Raw genomic sequence first — 17,669 nt, 5'->3', positions numbered from 1 at the left:
ATTTTCAACATTTCTTTTTTCTTTTTTGCTTCCATGTTTCTTAATGAAGAATTGAAGGTTAGAATTCTTCAATTCACCGATTATGACACATATGTGCTAATGCTTTAAGTTTTCTTGGTTTTGTTATTCAATCAATTAATTTCATTATTTTTTTTTTGTTATTTCTAATTAAAGTTACCATTGTATGTGATAGACAATTAAAAAATATTATGAAATAGATAAGTCAAATATGAAGTATATAGATGTAAGAGAATGAGAAGGTTAACCTTCCACACGCTCAGATATAACAAGAATAAAGCACATGGCCTTAAAAATATACGACAAGAAAATCAAAGCAAAGCAAAAAAGGATAAAAAGATAAGAGCTAATAGTAGGATTTCTCAAGATAGAGCAAATACATTATCCCATTTGTGAAAAGAGCCCAGTTATTAAAAGTGCGCTACAATTAAGTATAGGTTTACATGTCAATGTAAAAGCTGCATTTTTTTTTTTTTTCAATTTTTTTTATTTATATTATCTTATACAACCGAAGTAGCACTAGATAAAAATCCTTACCTTTTTGTATTATGACGGATTACATCTCTTTTCCGTCTCTTGAATCCCTTCATAAGCTCTACCCTATTGTCATTGAAATCTTTCTTCCAGTTAACAATAGATTCGTAATTGGAGTTATTCATTGGGTTATAAGAAATCAACTTGTTCAACTGCGTTTGTGCGACTAAGAACGGCGAATCAAAATGTGGGAAGAAAAGAGCTTTCAATTTAATTTGAGGTTCTACTTCAGTCTCCTGCTCCTCCACATCAGCAACAATAGAAGCTCTTGGAGCAATTTCTTCTTCTACTGGCTCGATATCTTCAATATCCGAATCAGCCAAGTTGAAAGCAAATCCACCAGCAGACTCTTCGTCCCTGGTCTCTTCATCTTTGTCGTCTTCAGGATTAAAGACTGATTTCAAAGTTTCAGTGGCGTTTGTGACAATTTCATTATCCATGTCTCTGTTGAACTTGAAATTAAATTCCTCGTCGTCTTCATCTTCATCTTCAAAATCATGCACCATATGACGAGTGTCCGCCTCATAATCGACCTTCTCACGGTTAGAAGCCAATTTTTCTTTCCTATCATCATCGTAATTGAAATCAATAGGTTTCTCAAAATTATATGAACTGAGAAAATCATCCAACACAGATTTTGTCTTTTTGATTTCTTGCTTTGTATGTTGGCTATCCACTAATAAAGCTGCATCATCCACTGTCTTCTCAAGATCCCCGATATTTCTCTTCTTTGCAAGCCGTTCAACAATATGGTTATTCCCATCTTTCCAAACCCCATTTTGATATTTGTACACCAAATCAACTCTATGCTTGTTTTTGTCATAACCCCACAACTTTTGCTTGTGATTTGCCTTTATAATTTTCTTCACATGTACCCATTTCTTGGTTTCATTGTCATATATCTTGAACTTCACACGGTATGTTATATCACTGATATTCAATTTTCTTCTACTGTTGTTCTTCACTCTAGGGGTCTTCCGTATAGCACCTTGCTCTACTAAAAAATAATCTCGAAGTCTCTTTGTCTTATCAAGCTGGCCTTGTTGGATATGTGATTTCAAAATGGCAGATTTTGCTTCACTGATATTATGCTCTTTTTCAGCTTTTGATTCCTCTTTTATGATTGAATCGAGCTGCTGGGCGTGAGTTTCGTTGAACGAAGGCTTGGCTTTCTGAATCACCAACATACTATTCATGAATTTCACTTTATGGAACGCAGCTGATAGCTTCTTGAACTGGTTTGGAGATATATTGATTTGCACAAACCCAAAGTAATTCACATCTTGAAATGTCTCTTTGCACTTTAGTTCAATTTCTGAGTTGAGCTTGCCAAATCTTTCAAGACGATCCACCAATGGTGTAAGATTATCTGAAAGCTGTTTTGAGATGTTCCCTATGTACAACCTTATAGTCTCTGCTTCATCTTCGCCTGCCATTATTTTTTCCTTTGTTTTTCCGTCAATAATATTGATAAACCGCATTTATTTGTCGCCTGTATTCTCTTTAGCACCTCATCCTACTAAAAAATTTTTTTTTCTTAAGCGTACGGGCTGCACAACCAATACATCAGTGACCCGAAGGGATGGTACAATCGCCAAAAAAATAATAATAATAATAATTGAAAATCCTTTTTTTTTTTTTTTTATTTTTTTTTTTGAATAGATTGATATCTTTCTATATTTCCAGAGGCTTTATGAAACTATAGTTTATACAGGACCTTAGGAATACATTGGTTGAATTGTCCGTATTCACAATCAATAATACAAAATTTTTTTGATCATCATCAATCAAGACTTATAAATAAAGCATCTTCACACAACAACGCGTCAACTACAGTTAGCTCAGAATGGCATCCGATGATTATTACGACATTGACAATATAATATCAGAGAATGAGGTGAGTATTGCAGCTACTACGAATCTAAATGTTTCCATTCTTACTAACCCATATAACGGAGAATTCCATGCAAATTCAATGTTCAGGTAGCCGGGTTGGGATATCTTGAAGAGACAGGAAATGCTGATGTACGTAACAATCAATTGTCATTTTATTATTACAAGCTTAAATTGAAACTTGAATATAATAATATTTACTAACCACTGGTGACAGATCAAAGAAAATACAAAACTTGAACTACCCGTATGGCTAGCAGGTATTTTATCCGGTATTCCAATAATGTCCGAGGAAGGTGAGGAAGTAAGACTTCTTGATTTGTTACCTCCTGATGCATTCAATAAAAAAATCATTAATTCAATTAAATCCAATAGTGTCAATCTTTCATTGCGCAGTGTGTTACCCAACTTTTACAGCCTTGCAGAACGTTGGTGTTTTTGGTTTGAGGATGCGGCGTTTGTGGAAATTATCCAGCAAATGTTAAAGGACAGAAGTGTGGTGATGAATGATTATTCTTTCAACTTAAATAGTACTAATAGCAGTAACAATGATGAAATTTCAAGATTTGTTCATAGTTTAGACAACTTGGAAAAAGAAATTTTCATGGTTTGTGTTGCGTCTCACAAGGATGCAAAACAGTGGCTTAACAGTTAGTTTTATTACCTTTGAACCTTTAATCAGAATTTATGAAGCCGGAACTTTATAGATTACCAATTACCAATTATACCAGGAAAAATATTAGATATAAATAGAACTTTTATTTTAATATTAAATTTAATACAATTATACATGTATAATACAACCACTTAAACGGAACTTTTCTTACCATTTAAAAGATGGTTTAAAATTTCACTTGAATGGCTATTGTTGGTAGTCGCTTGAGATTGTAACGATAACCCTGGAGGCGCATGGAATGATCCAGGAGTAACATTTCCAGGCTGTTGTATCTTTGCCGGTTGTTGCCCTGGAGTGGACGCCTCATTTGAAATGACAGACGATCTTGAATTCAAGAAATATTCATCAGCATTGGCGCGTCTAAGGATACTATCAACCAACTCAGCACTAGTAGCGAGGAAATCGATTTCTTCCAGTTGTCTTGGTACTTCTAAATGGTCAGGTGGGGCAAATGCAAACAAAGGAGGGAAATCATCAGGATCTTGGTTGAATATACTATGGAATAACCCTGATTTGAACTCGTAATTGATTTCATTTGAACTATGTGACTTGAGACTGGTTAAAGTGTCAGCCATGAACTGGGAAGAATTCATCTCATTAAGCACCAAATCATCAAAGTTTTCTTTCAATTTATCTTTAAGAGAGTTATCTTTGTTTCTTTCTTTGCGCTTTTCTTTGTGATTCATATGAGATAAACTTGAACTTGAATTACTGCGTTGTAAAGCAAGCTCTGCCAATGTTGGGAAAGCTGAAGCAAGAACGGGGTTTTTGGTCTTGTTCAAATCGCCAGCAATATTGGTTGATGATCCATTGTTTTTGGCCCAGGAGGCAGTAGCTGGCAATGCTGGCTTAAGTTCTTGGTGCTCAATACCATTGGTGAAGCCGTTGGTTGGTGTTCTACCAGATGCATTCATAGAATATCTGATAATTCCACCTTCATTATGTCGAGTAGGTTCTTGATGGTGAATCGTCTCATGTCTGTAAGAGTCTGCTTCCTCTCCCGGCTCATGCAAAAACATACAATTTGGATTTGGACAACTCATTCCTCTCAAGTATGAAGAACAGTACTTTGTGGTACCGTAAGCTGCCCTTATTACTTTACCATCCATAATTGACCCATCAACTTCTCTAATACATTTATCGGCATCTTCCTTTCTTGAAAAGGTAATATAGATACCATAGCCACTATTTCCCACGGAATTGGCATTTTGATTCCTCTTATTTACAACTACCTTCATAATTCTCCCAAATTGACCAAAATACCTATCAGATCTGAGCAAGCTTTGGAGATCATCAGGCGAGACAGTTGGATTTAATCCCACAATGTATACCAAATTCTTTTGAATCACTCTGACCCCTGCTAGATGCTTTCTGGATGCCATCTCATGCTCCTTTCTTTCCTTTTCCTTCTGCTTCTTGGATTTCTCCCTGCCAGCTTTTCTAGCGTTCTCTGCCTTTATTTCATCGGGAGTCAACTCAACGTACCTCACACTTTCATCGTCATATTTTCTTCGGCAAGCAGGGCATCTGCCGTTCAACTCTGGATTTTGACGAATGTTGTTATAACAGAATTGACAAATCTGGTACAAGCAAGGACATGGGAAAAACTTTTTATCGGAGATATCCATTTCTTCGATACAAAGAGGACAATAGTCCTCTTCATTACCGTAATCTTCTTCGTCATAATCGATATTCATGATCAGGTAAGCCCTTGTGTTGTGTTTGTTTGATGTGATTTGAGATATTTCAATAATGATTGATCTATCGTGCGTGTGATCCTCCAACGCCATTAGAAAATCTAAAGTGGTCGATCTTTCACTGATCACCCGGATGTTTATATCCGGGTAACATGATCCATCAGACGTGAAGCAATAAAGACCATGAGAATTCAATAGATCATCATTCATTTAATGAAAAAGGAATAGGAAATGAAAAACTGCTGTCGTCTTTTCAAGGCCTTTTTTTTTTTTCAATATCGTTTTGGAAAAATCAAGCGATGATCAGATCGTCCAACAGTGAAGTGTTTAGTAGGGCCTTTTTTGATGAGGATTTCACCAGTAACAGTAGTAAACCACAAAAGAATATGTACATTTAGATTTTTTAAAGGATAAGAAGAATTTTTTTTTCGCTTATTTTGCCTTTATTTCCCGTTATTTGCAAGAAATCTTTGATCCAAAATCATCAATTCATGCATGTTGGGCACGTAAAAACGAAAAAATTTTTTTTTTTTTTTTTTTTTTATTATTATTTCTGCAGATTTCAGGATTTCCTGCTTAATCTACAAACCCCTCTTAAACAAAGAAATGAATCTCCTTGGGAAGTATTTTTTGGTGCTACGGCCGGCCCGTAGACTTTTCCATACTTGCTCTTTTGTAAAGAATGCTAATACTTATTCCACTTTCCACCACCAGAAGCCCACAATTTATGCATTGTCAACAGCACCAGGCAAAGCAGCAGTAGCTATCATCAGGGTGTCAGGCCCGCAATCAGCATTTATTCTAAGTTCCTTGACCAATGGGAAAAAATTACCTAGTCCACGGGCATCCGCATTGCGTAAATTATATACTCCAGGAACTTCGTCCCAAAAATTGTTGGACCATGCTTTGGTGATCCTTTTCCAAGGCCCAAAATCGTTCACCGGTGAGGACTTGTTGGAATTACATTTGCACGGAGGTGTTGCCACCGTAAAATCAGTCTTATCAGCCATAAAGAGTCTAAATGATAATGAAAAAGGAAGGTTTATCAGATACGCGGAAAATGGTGAGTTCACCAAACGGGCGTTTCAAAATGGCAGACTCGATTTGACGGAAGCTGAAGGTATAAGAGATATGATTGATGCGGAGACAGAGTCTCAAAGAATGGTCGCAATTAACTCAATGGAAGGCTATAACAAGAAATTTTTCACCGGGTTAAGAAAAGAAATAGTCCATAATTCTGCAATGTTGTCGGCTTTAATTGATTTTGGGGATGATTATGAAGTTGACGAAGTTGACACTTTGATGAATAACGTTGCTAAAAAAATTGAATCAATACAAGGGGAATTGCTAGAATACTTGAAGAAAGCTGAAAAAACCCAGATATTACTAGATGGTGTTAAAACCGCGTTACTAGGTCCTACAAATGCTGGTAAATCTTCTTTGTTAAATCAGATTGCTAATAAAGATGCTGCTATTGTCAGCAATATCGCGGGGACCACTAGAGATATCATAAATTTCCCGCTAGATATCAATGGGTACAAGGTGATTGTTAGTGATACTGCGGGAATTAGATCCGCGGGCCAGACAAATGATATTATTGAAATTGAAGGGATCAAAAGGGCAAAGAAAAAGGCTTTAGAAAGCGACTTGATTTTGATAATTCTTCCTGCAGATTTGGATATTAAGCTTATTGAACCAGCTTTCATTGAATATGTGAAACAATTACAAAGTTCGTCTTTCAATAAACAGATAAAGTTGATTATAAACAAGACCGATTTGATCGATAATAAAGAAAAGTTACGAGAAAAGTATGCAGAAAGATTCAACTTATCTGAGGATTCAATAAAATTCATTTCTTGCTTAACAAGAGAGGGAATAGACGATTTGGTATCTGATTTGACGAAAAGTTTCAAACTCATTACAGAATCCGGGGATGCAGATCCTATAGGCCTATCTGAGCGGTCTCGTGATATAATCGCTAATGATATATTGTTTGGGTTCGAAGAATTTTTCAGAGCTAAAGATCAAGGGGATGTAGTTATGGCATCAGAAGCCTTGAACTTGTCTATTGAAGGGATTGGGAAGATTACTGGTGAAGCTGTTGGTGTTGAAGAAATTCTTGGGGTAATTTTTTCTACTTTCTGCATTGGTAAATAGGTAATTTTTAGTTGTATTTTAATGTTCTAGAAGTGCTTGTGAATATAGATTACTTTTTCATTCTCCTTGACTTGATTGCTAATTCTTTGGTCCACTCATCTAACTCTTTTGTGATCGCTTGCATATTATCGGTCTGGTTTTCAAGTTCCGTTAATTGGGAATTGATTTCCAGAAGTGCGGCATCTGGTTATTAGTAAAATGGACTGTTTTTTTTTTTTTTGAAAATAAATAGTTTATCAAAAATAGTCTAATACATACTAGAATCCCTGATTTCCTGGGAATCTTTGACCATACATTCTAATTTTTCCTGTAGCTTTACCAGTTTCAATGATTCGTTGGTATTTAACTGTTGAATCAAGTTGACATCATTAAGGAATTCTTCTGTGTCATTTTCAAACACTTTCTTCATCTCTTCTAATGAGTTTCTGATTAATTCTTTCGCAGTAACTTTCTTATTATTTGACATATTTGATATTTTTATGTTTGTCTCATTGCTAGTTGTGTAGCATAGCACTAACTACCTTCGCATTTTTTTTTTTTTTTTTTTTATTTTTATTTTTTCAAAACAAAACATAGCTTGCGATGAGCTTCCGTTAACATTAGGGTGGACATCTCATCAATCAACCATGCCAACAGTTAAAAGAGAGGATATTGTTTATCGTGACGTATGTATCTTTCAATTAATTAGTTCCAATTCTTTTCCTGCTAGTATTTTCTAACAATATATATGACAGAGATATGAGTTGAAGGAGGCCATTTTGTTCATGGTGGAGTTAACCGACGCCATGTATGAGCCAAGTGAAGAATTGCAAGGTGAAGCCCCGTTGAGGGAGATATTAAAAGCCATAAACGGTGTCATGGCTGATTTGGCTATTAGTTTGCCTACAACTGGTATTGGCTGTTATTTCTTCAATAGTAAGAACACCACAAAAGGTTGTAAAGATGGTATCTACCGGTATTTTTCCATGAAGCTGGTTAATGTTCAAGTGAACAAGAAGATCAATGATGATCTTAGTGACACAGACCCAGAAAATAAAGAGGGAGTGGAATTGAAGGAAAAATTCCCAATGATAAATTATTCTACACCTGCAGAGTTTGAGAAGAATAGAACCAGTCTTAACAATGTGTTGTATCAAATTAAATCTGAATTCATCTTCAAGACAGAAAATGCCAAAAGGTACAACTATAAAAAGGTTTTTTTCATCACCCACAATGATAAACCATATGATACAACTCTGCCTGATGCCGGCGATGTTAAAAAAAGTATCAAGGCCCTGCTTGATGATCTATATAATGCGAAGATCAACTTTGTGACATTTTTATTGAATAAAAGCCACACTGAGACTTTTGATAAAACCCAATATTCAGAGCTCATCTATTTAACCAGTGATAATTCATCAGTCAAATCTGAAGATCAACTTCGTGAAGACGGTGATTATTACGGGATTAATGTGGAAGCAATGTCAATTAAAGAAATTAATCAAAGAATCCACCGTCGTTCAGAAGTGAAAAGGGTCAATTTCAATTGCTTACTTGAGATCGGTAAAGACCTCATGATAGAGGTCAAAGGCTACTCGCTATTCAGTGAAGCAGAACCAAAGAAACCTAGTGTTGTCTATAACAAAGCCGAAGTTCCTAAAACTGTGTTGAGGGCCAGTAAATTCTTTACTGAAGGACTGGCGAAAGCCATTTCAGATTCCAAAGAAGACATCATCAGTGCTTATCAATTTGGTGATGACCTAATATACTTGAATAAGAAACAGATCTCGCAAATAAAGTGTTTGGATCAAGAAAATGGCGAAATCCGCCATGAGGGCAAATTAAGCATAATCGGGTTCCGGAGAATCTCAAAAACATTGAATTATCAATATAACATGGGAAAGTCTTCTTTTATTCATGTGGAAACGAAGGGGAATTATACCAACACTTTTAAAGTGTTTTCTTGTCTTTTCCAAAGCTGTTGTCAGATGGACCGCGCTGCAATTGTCTGGGGGGTCACCAGAAGAGATTCTTATCCAAATTTGTACGCCTTGGTACCAAGCACATACCAGGGCTTATCTGAGGGTTTTGTGTCAAACAAACATCTTCAAGGGTTTTTCCTTATTCCTTTACCTTATGAGGATAGTATTCGAGGTGTTCCCCCTTCTTTGAAACCGATAGCTATACCAGATGTGTTAACAGATAGTGCTACGAGATGGTTGAATAAATTTAAATTGAAGGATGGATACGTGCCTTCGAATTACTCCAATCCTTCATTGCAATGGCATTACAAAGTATTGAGAGATGAAGCTTTATTAGTTGACGTTCCCGAATATTTGGATGATAGGGTGGAAAATTTCAATGAGGAGCAAATGAAGGAATATATACGTTTTGATAAAAATTCAATCAAGTTGGAAAAATATCACAACGCTTCTATGAAACCTGATAGAGCCGAGGCTATTCAAGGTTTCAAGTCGATATTGGCAAAAATTTCTGATTAAGTTTTGGAGTACTGTTTTTTTTTTTTTTTTTCTGCTTTTTTTTTACTTCTTTTGTAATAGCTTATTTATATATTAAAACGAAGTAACTTATTAAATGATTATGATACCTTATTTTACTACTCATGAGGGCGGAATCCCCAATAATCCTGTTTGACTGGTACCGTACTGCTTCTTCCTTTATTTTGGGTGATACTTCCTATTTTGGATACTAAAGGGAAGTAAGTGACTTCTACTGCGAGCGGAAATCGTATAAATAGTGTTATGATATCTGGGAAACGTATAAATATTTGAATATATATTATTTATTAAAAAAAAAAAAAAATTAAATATCATCTTTCTCTTCATTTTGTTATTTCCTTGATATAATTTAATAGACGTGATATACCAATAGCCATATATCGATAATTGAAGAAAAATATAATGCGACCCTAGAGAAAAACCAGGAAAGAGCCAACTAACGCCCAAGTGTGAAGAATGTAATAATGACAAGAAGATAAAAAAATAAACATTATAGTTCATTTTTTTTTTTTTTTTTTTTTAAAAAAAAAAATCTTCTTTCCAATTCAATGGAGATGAACATATTAATATCCTTTTAACAAGACATCTGTAGACTTTGGCCGCAGTTATGGTATCCTTGATTTCAGTCTGGTGTTAGTTTATTATCGTTGTTATTTTGGTTCCTGAATTTTAGTATGTTACTCACCCAGTAGTTGGTAATGGTGAACTCTCAGGATCGTGAATTTCAATAAATAGAGCTTCTAATATAAGCCATAGACAAGTGGACCCCAACGTCTATGCGACCACCAAGAAAAACCGTTATCCGTGTTTTGGGTGAGCGTACCCTTGCGTGGGCATGCAGAAGTGTGATCCCACCGAGACATTGGGAATTGATTGAGGTGGAATTCATAAATATAAAAAGTACCATGCCTGCTTCAATTAATTTATTAGACCGTCAATTAATTGCTCTAGTTTTAAATGGCGAGTACTCTTGGGAATTTTAGGAAACACTTCAGCCGTATCTATAGTCGTTTCCCAATTTGCTTTATACTTCTGGTTCTCTTTTGAAGCCGTCAACATTATAATATCAACAGACAGCAAATTAATATAATGAGAAGACCCTTGATTTTGATAATTTCTCTCTGGCTCATTACTATTGCTTCTGCCTCTCTGTCGATTAGGACAGCGACAGCAGTTGTTGACCAATCAGAAATCACCACTGATTCTGAATATGTTGACATTTATGATTGTGGAACAGATTTTTCAGATATTACCAGCCCAGATCAGATTCCCAAAGCCAAATATGGGTGCCGCTATGCTGCTTGGGTTGGATACTATTTAAACCAAGGCCAGGCTGCATTAACAAACTTGACTTCTCTTATGAACGAATATTCAACCTACGAACAGAACTATAAGGCCTATATTGCGGCGATTCAAAGTAGTATTATGTCTGACTTTGGTGAGTGGTTAAACGAGAACGATCTTGGAAACTTGAATTACTATCAATGCACAGGTTCTAAGTACGTTTCTTCGTGTATCCATGAAAATCTTGTTGGCAGAGAACGTATTTGCACAAGTGGAACCTTGCTGAACTTGTATATTCCAGATTCCCAAAAAGCCGCGGCGGCTGCTAGTTTATCGACGTATTATAGCGCCACGATTAAGGCAAGTGATTTGACATTGATGGATAGTTCTACAACTTTCCAATTGGCTGATAACGCATTGGCGTGTAGGTTCACCGCCAAAAATATGACGTTACCTAGCGCAGGATTACTTGACAACGATCCAATCGCGAGTTTCACCTGGGACAACTTGACCAGCCTTGCGACTCTTTTGGCAACAGCCAAAGACTCCCTTGGAAAAGTTAGTCCTATTGATTTGATTGACTTCTTGACCCCAGTTCCAGTGTTCACCAACATGGCTCAAAGAGCGATGGATATCAATGCAAAGGGTGCCCAGCAAGTTGAAATAGAAAAGGAAGAACGAAAATTGGCGATTCTCAATATAATTTTCACTATTGTTGGAGTGGCGGCGATTTTTTTTGACGGGCCTGCAGCAGTTGCTCTTGATTCGGTATTAGCAGGTGTACAAGTTTTGGCAACCTGGTCAATTACTGGCGAAGTTCTGGCCGCAGATATTATATCTGCTATTGGTGGAGCATTGGGAGGTATTTTTTCTGCACTAAGAGTAGGACGTAACTTCGGCGAAGTGGTCAATACCTTTCGGTTTTCTTCCACCAGTGATTTGACCAAACAAATGCTTAAAATGCCGGACTATCAAGACTGTATACAAGCAGCTTATGGGGTGGCCATGTCAACTCTGTAAGTTCTATTTGAATAAATAGACAAGAGTGTGGCACAATTTTTTTTTTTATTTCATTTGTTGTTCTTTTTGGATGTTTTTTTCAGATAAGGGTATCAAGTCTATATTGGTAAGAATAAATCTGGTTAAGTTTTGGATGGTTTTTTCTGTCGGGGGTTTGGTTTAATTCTTTTTCAGTAGCTTATTTATATATTAAAACAAAACAACTTATTTAATGATTATGATATCTTATTTTACTGTTCATGAGGGTGGAATCACCAATAATTCTGTTTGGCCGGTACCGTACTGCTTGTTCCTTTATTTTGGATCATACTTCCTATTTCGGATACCAAAGGGAAGTAATCGTCACAGCGAGCGGAAATCGTATAAATAGTGTTATGATATCTGGGAAACGTATAAGAATATTTGAATTTATATTATTAATTTAAATAATCACGGAAAACCTAGATATTTGTTCTCTTTTCAAGAAATTCATTCATTCTACAATGGCCGATCCAAAAAGTACCAAGCATTTCTCGATGCTTAAGAGATTCGCGAACAAGCCGAGGATCTGCAACAATTCATTTTGGCATAATTTAGAACACTTTAGTGTGTTTGTTTATGAAAATCCTTCGAAAATATTAGCCAGGCACAGGAAGTTTTCTGTTAGAAATACTTGCAGCTGCTAGCTTGAGAAAATAATTGTGACAGCTGGTGTTTATTATTCCTCATCATGACGGAGGGAAGTAAATGTCACTTTCAATTCTTTCTCTCTGTTACTTTATTTATTTACTTGTTATAATTTATAATATTTAAATAGTATTTTTATTTTAATTTGATAAAGATATATTGATAATTGTAGAAAAATATAATACAACCCCAGAGGGACACTAGGAAGGAACCAGAATAAACGTGCAAGTGTGAAAATGTAATAATGGCGAGAAGATGCAAAAAATAAATATAATAATACAAAAAGATCGAAGGGGATAAAAGAAAAAAAAAAAAAAAAAAGCACAAAGTTAGGAGAATGAAACCAGCAGAAATTTCTCGCTGTATTACTCCTCATCATAAATATCGTTCAAAAGAAGAACATCGGTGTTTAAAGAAACACTGGCCTTACTTTGAGAAGTCAAAGAGACAAAATCAGCCTTGATTTGTAATTGATGATCCAACTTCACGCTGGAAGAAATAAATGAGGAAACTTCGTCTCTGATAATACAATCATATATGGAAGTATCGATGTCGTATTTATAATAAACACCATCCTTTCTTTTCATCCTTCTAAACTTGGTTAAATCAATAGTATAGTCCAAGTTAGATTTTCCAAGAAGACATTTGCGGTTCTGATTCTTGAAGATTTTTTTGCCACAACAAAAAGATACGACCGAAACCAAATCGATTCTCATTTCGGAGAGTCTTAACTTTTCTGGAAACACATTATTCTCATTGACCTCCTTCTTGTATAGTTTGGCGTATAATTCTTGGGCCGAATATTGGGATATCAAGCATAAGCTCACGGAGTCTTTCAAATCTTGAGGGACGTTGAGAACACCTTTAGCAAATTCATTGTCCAATACTTTTGAATGGGAAAAATCAATTGCCAACATAAATGGGCATTGAATATCCATGAACTCATTGAAAGTACTGGCGGTCTTTTTCTCTCGAGAACTAAATCTTTTGAAGGATATCATCTTTCGTTGCCGTTCAGATTGTGGGGATTCCGATACGTTAAACTTCCCATCAATGACCGAATTATATTTGAAATAAAAAGATGCTTCTGTGGAGCAATGTGGCAAACTTGAATTATGCAATAAACTGAAAGAACTGTATTGTGGTTGCGGTAGGAAATCAAATAAGTAGTTAGCATTCAACGTTGATTTGGAATGTTGTTTTGTGAGAATGGCATCAATAGAGTAATCGATCTTTGTACTGTCATTGCCATCGATGAACTTTACGCTTGGAGGTAAATTGAAGATTTTCTCAGACACTGATTGCCCCGGCAATGTGAATTTGAATGGGATTCTATGGGTCCCACTGGTGAAGGAATTTTCAACCACCAAGGCAATGGATTCTGTGAAAATATTTCGGTTTTCACACGTTAGAAAAGTTCCCTTATTATCCAATAATATTGTCGATGAAGCCACATTTAGAAACACCGTCAATGATTTGATGCTTATCTTTTGTCTAGTTTTCAAAGTTATTTGGCCGTGTAGGGTATCATTATTGGTGAAGAAGTTTCTATTTGGGGGAAGATTCACCTCCATGAACATTGAAGCGCTCTCCAAAAAGCTTAGCATGTTTTGTGGGACACGTTTTATTTGCTGTTATTATTATTATTATTATTATTACTATTTTCTCTTGGATAGAATTATCACATAGGAATCATGAAAAAAAAAAAAAAACGGAATATGGTCTAATTTTATCATTTATATAATTTTTTTTTTTCGAATGGCATTCTCAAATGCCGCCTGGGCATGTCAAGATTTTTTGGTGGAATGTGGGCCCAACCAACATGAGATGGGCGCAATTTGGAAAAAGAGGAACTATCTTAATCTGAAGGATATATATAACCAGAATATGCTACACTATTATAAATAGAAAAAAGAGAGGAAAGATAACACAAAAACAGATAATACTAATAATTGTGAGAATTAGTAACAACAAAAGAGCGAAAAAAAAAACAAACAAAAAAAAAACAGACTAATGTTCTTACATCCAGCTGAATAAAACGAAATCCAACGAGACTCTGTAATTAATTGATTTTGATTTAATTACTCACCCATAGATATCTTTAATTGATTCTTCTTTCTGATATTTCTTGAGCTTAAATTTGGTCTTAGTAATTTGAATAATACTTAGACTTTAACCAAAGACAGGAGCTAAGTTGACGAGTCTATAGATTGTGATATATCACATACGAAAAAGTAAATTCTTCCTCATGATAGCTTTCGAGACTTGGTAGTAGGAATTATATCTTCGAAAAATCTTTTTTTTTTTTCCTCTTTGGTGATGCCATGATGAGGTGATAATAAATTTCAGGTGATAAATTTGATGATGCATTTTTTTTTTTTAAGAAGCACGTGGAATGATGGATTCTTCTCAAAATGCTGATCACCGCAGCCCAATCTCCGAGGTATCTCAAGAAAGGGCAACGTAGCATTGGGCAAGCGGCTGTGTGTGTGTCACAATAATGGAATAGCAATTTTGCTCAAGTTTATTATGGTGATTCTATCTTCATATTGTGGGCCCACTAAAAGTAGACAGACGGATGGATAGATAAATCTGGATTTGACTACGAAAATTGAATGGCGATAATAATGATTTTGAAATAACAATAACAAATAACGATGGTAATAATGAAAATAAAATGACAGAGAAGAACTAAAAACCTCCAAATGTAAACACAAACAAAAACAAAAGCAAAAATGAATGAAAACATAGCACAGCACAAAAAAAAAAAAAAAAATGTAAGCAAAATCTTCTAGCAATTGAACTTTCTAACCAAAAACTAGTTTCACGAAAACAAACATATAACAATCGACACGATAGGGAAACTCAACCAGGAAAAAAAAAGCATTGAAATAAGTATCCTAAGCCAATATGACGATATCAGCGTTCATATTAAACTTTTTGTTTGTTTGACAACCAATCGAGCGTAAATCACCACTGACCTTCAATTGATACTCTCTTTCACCATTACAGAACTTGAAAGATGGGATATCAGATTCGATACGACAATTGAAAATATCAGGGTTCAATTCGTATTGGTAAGTGGTACGGCATTCTTTGGTGATTTTTTTGAATTGCAAGATGTCGATATCGTACAGTAATTTCCGCAAGTTTAAGAGCTCAACTTCTTCTTGCTCGACGCTGATATTGTTTGGGGTTTTACTTTTTGTAACCTTGGCCAACTTGATTACCAAAGATTCGAGACAAAGGTGACTCAATCCTTCTTTTTGCTCAGCCATATGGGTAGAAATGTCGTTGAATAGATTTGTTGGGGATAATGATGATGATAGAATAATTCTCATATGTTGGGACAAGTATCCTTGATGCTTCAACACCCCTCGTTCATGGAAATCTTTGTAAACGTCTTGATGGAAGATCAACGATATCGAGAGGGGAACTTCGTAATCATATTTTTCTTTGATACCGAGGAGCGTTCTCATTGTGTTCACTCCGTGGTTTGGCCCACTATTTACTGAAGTCTGCAAAGATGATGAGCTAGAGTTATAACTGGTCAAGGATTCGCTTCTGTATAGAGAATCTGTAGGGGATGACGACACCGAATTGGGTCTATTAATAGCAGGAGCATTTCTGAATTTAAAGCTCAGGTCAGCTGGGGATTTGGGTGGCAAGAACCCCAACACTCCTCCTGGTGCTGGAATGTGATTGTCCTTTGCTGGGGAAGATAATTTGAAAGTGTATTCAAGTGGGTTTTGTCTACTCGATTCGACAAGTTCGGGAGAGTGTGGAATTTTAAAAGCAGTGAACAACGAAGATGGGATGAATTCGATGGTTTGGAAGTCGATGATATTGTCTTTGACGCTTTTCCCTTCCAAGAAGGCTCTCACACCGTACCGGATATCAAGGTCAGACTTTAATCCACTGAACTTGTAAGATGGAGGAAGTCCTGCTTCATCATTGGAACTTCCCATATGACATTTTGAATGGCAGAGTAACTTTAGATCGTGGCCAGGGATACGGGTATTGAATTTGAAAGAGTAACTTCCTGTAGATAATTGTTTGCTGGCGATTAGGACCTCCTGGACTTTTAAAGAGTGGTGGGATTCTGCGACGTTGAAGGTGGATGTCCCTAATGCGTCTGGAGTGGAGGAGGTACAAATACCGTATAAGGTGACCTTCAAAGTGTCGATAGATATTGAATTGGGGACCTGGAGGGATACTGTTCCCGATATGATGTCGTTGTTGGTGTAGTAACTTCTGCCAGGAGGGGCGGATATCTGCAATTTGAGGGTGGTTTTCTTTTTACTGGAGAATAACATGGTATATTATTATTATTATTATTATTATTGTTGTTGTTGTTGTTGTTGTACTGGATGATTTCTCGAGACGGGAGAAACGTCATATGGGGGAGGGAGAAATAAAAAATAAGAAAACTGCTGAGCAATGCAGACATATATATATATATATATATTTATATATATAATATGCAATATATGCTGATAGACACTTGACCCAAGGAAAGCGTGTGCGGGTATTGCACAATGGCGATGGAGAACAATTGCAATATGCATGTTACCAACGACGGTGATTGTCGCTACTCTAAATTGGGTTGTTGCGCCGCTTTGTTTTTTTTTTTTCTTGCTTTCGAAGGTTATCGGTATATATGCCATAACTACTGGTCATTACGGTGTTTAATGTTTTGCCAATGTGTGTATTTGACATTATATAACGTTATGATTGCTATCTTTGTTGTTGTCATTGTTGTTGTCATTTTTGTATACATATGATGTGTGTACAGTGGGTTGTAACGGTTGTCTCGTTAGCACAAGAAGAAATGTTGTTATCATCTCTACTAACGAGGGTAATACGAATTTGATCTTCGTGGTGCCCACAGTATGCAGTGAAGCCATAATAGCAATCACTTAGGGATTGACAGCGCCAAAAAGGACTTCCGTGGAGGAGAAAACATGATAATAATCTGCTCATTTTACCCGATGTTTGATCGGCAGCTGACACGGCCAGTCCCTTTATCTCTCTCCGTAGCTCTCTATTTTATCTGTTTTTTGCCAGAAAAAATTCAAGTGCCACAGAGGTATGTTCTACATAGTAAGTACATTTATGTTGTTTGAGGGGGTTGTCTTGCTTGTCTTGTACCTCGGGTTACTATTTCATATATCACGGTACCTGGGTCCCTTAACGGTAAAATATTCCGAGAGATGGTTATATTAC

At 36.0% G+C, this 17,669-nt stretch overlaps 9 protein-coding genes across 9 annotated transcripts; 4 read left to right on the top strand and 5 right to left on the bottom strand. All coding sequences in view use genetic code 12, as the record gives it.

The window, feature by feature from the left end:
• Positions 1-551: 551 nt before the first annotated feature.
• NOP8 (Nop8p) lies at positions 552-1,988 on the bottom strand (the record flags this gene model as incomplete). Its single annotated transcript, XM_064999205.1, has 1 exon — positions 552-1,988. One exon carries the CDS (start codon positions 1,986-1,988, stop codon positions 552-554), a length of 1,437 nt encoding a protein of 478 aa, XP_064855277.1.
• A 456-nt stretch (positions 1,989-2,444) lies between these two features.
• PSF3 (DNA replication protein PSF3) lies at positions 2,445-3,100 on the top strand (the record flags this gene model as incomplete). The annotated part of the gene is made up of 3 exons (XM_064999204.1): positions 2,445-2,449; positions 2,511-2,577; positions 2,663-3,100. 3 exons carry the CDS (start codon positions 2,445-2,447, stop codon positions 3,098-3,100), a joined length of 510 nt encoding a protein of 169 aa, XP_064855276.1.
• Positions 3,101-3,252: 152 nt separating this feature from the next.
• Positions 3,253-4,818, bottom strand: DASC09_056180 (CCR4-NOT core ubiquitin-protein ligase subunit; the record flags this gene model as incomplete). The annotated part of the gene is made up of 1 exon (XM_064999203.1): positions 3,253-4,818. The coding sequence occupies one exon, from the start codon at positions 4,816-4,818 to the stop codon at positions 3,253-3,255; it is 1,566 nt and encodes a 521-aa protein (XP_064855275.1).
• A 606-nt stretch (positions 4,819-5,424) lies between these two features.
• MSS1 (Mss1p) lies at positions 5,425-6,975 on the top strand (the record flags this gene model as incomplete). The annotated part of the gene is made up of 1 exon (XM_064999202.1): positions 5,425-6,975. The coding sequence occupies one exon, from the start codon at positions 5,425-5,427 to the stop codon at positions 6,973-6,975; it is 1,551 nt and encodes a 516-aa protein (XP_064855274.1).
• Positions 6,976-7,024: 49 nt separating this feature from the next.
• On the bottom strand, positions 7,025-7,441 carry DASC09_056160 (uncharacterized protein; the record flags this gene model as incomplete). Its single annotated transcript, XM_064999201.1, has 2 exons — positions 7,025-7,158; positions 7,234-7,441. The coding sequence occupies 2 exons, from the start codon at positions 7,439-7,441 to the stop codon at positions 7,025-7,027; spliced, it is 342 nt and encodes a 113-aa protein (XP_064855273.1).
• Positions 7,442-7,601: 160 nt separating this feature from the next.
• YKU70 (ATP-dependent DNA helicase YKU70) lies at positions 7,602-9,455 on the top strand (the record flags this gene model as incomplete). Its single annotated transcript, XM_064999200.1, has 2 exons — positions 7,602-7,640; positions 7,710-9,455. 2 exons carry the CDS (start codon positions 7,602-7,604, stop codon positions 9,453-9,455), a joined length of 1,785 nt encoding a protein of 594 aa, XP_064855272.1.
• A 1,107-nt stretch (positions 9,456-10,562) lies between these two features.
• DASC09_056140 (uncharacterized protein) lies at positions 10,563-11,777 on the top strand (the record flags this gene model as incomplete). Its single annotated transcript, XM_064999199.1, has 1 exon — positions 10,563-11,777. One exon carries the CDS (start codon positions 10,563-10,565, stop codon positions 11,775-11,777), a length of 1,215 nt encoding a protein of 404 aa, XP_064855271.1.
• A 1,031-nt stretch (positions 11,778-12,808) lies between these two features.
• Positions 12,809-14,050, bottom strand: DASC09_056130 (uncharacterized protein; the record flags this gene model as incomplete). Its single annotated transcript, XM_064999198.1, has 1 exon — positions 12,809-14,050. The coding sequence occupies one exon, from the start codon at positions 14,048-14,050 to the stop codon at positions 12,809-12,811; it is 1,242 nt and encodes a 413-aa protein (XP_064855270.1).
• Positions 14,051-15,343: 1,293 nt separating this feature from the next.
• Positions 15,344-16,759, bottom strand: DASC09_056120 (uncharacterized protein; the record flags this gene model as incomplete). The annotated part of the gene is made up of 1 exon (XM_064999197.1): positions 15,344-16,759. One exon carries the CDS (start codon positions 16,757-16,759, stop codon positions 15,344-15,346), a length of 1,416 nt encoding a protein of 471 aa, XP_064855269.1.
• Between the last annotated feature and the right edge of the window lie 910 nt (positions 16,760-17,669).

The sequence above is a fragment of the Saccharomycopsis crataegensis genome (assembly GCF_037102585.1).
Source record: "Saccharomycopsis crataegensis DNA, jcf7180000000097, whole genome shotgun sequence".
Classification (NCBI taxonomy): Eukaryota; Fungi; Ascomycota; class Saccharomycetes; order Ascoideales; family Saccharomycopsidaceae; genus Saccharomycopsis; species Saccharomycopsis crataegensis.
Note: the sequence above shows the minus strand (reverse complement) of the source record. Positions and strands in the feature narration are given on the sequence as shown.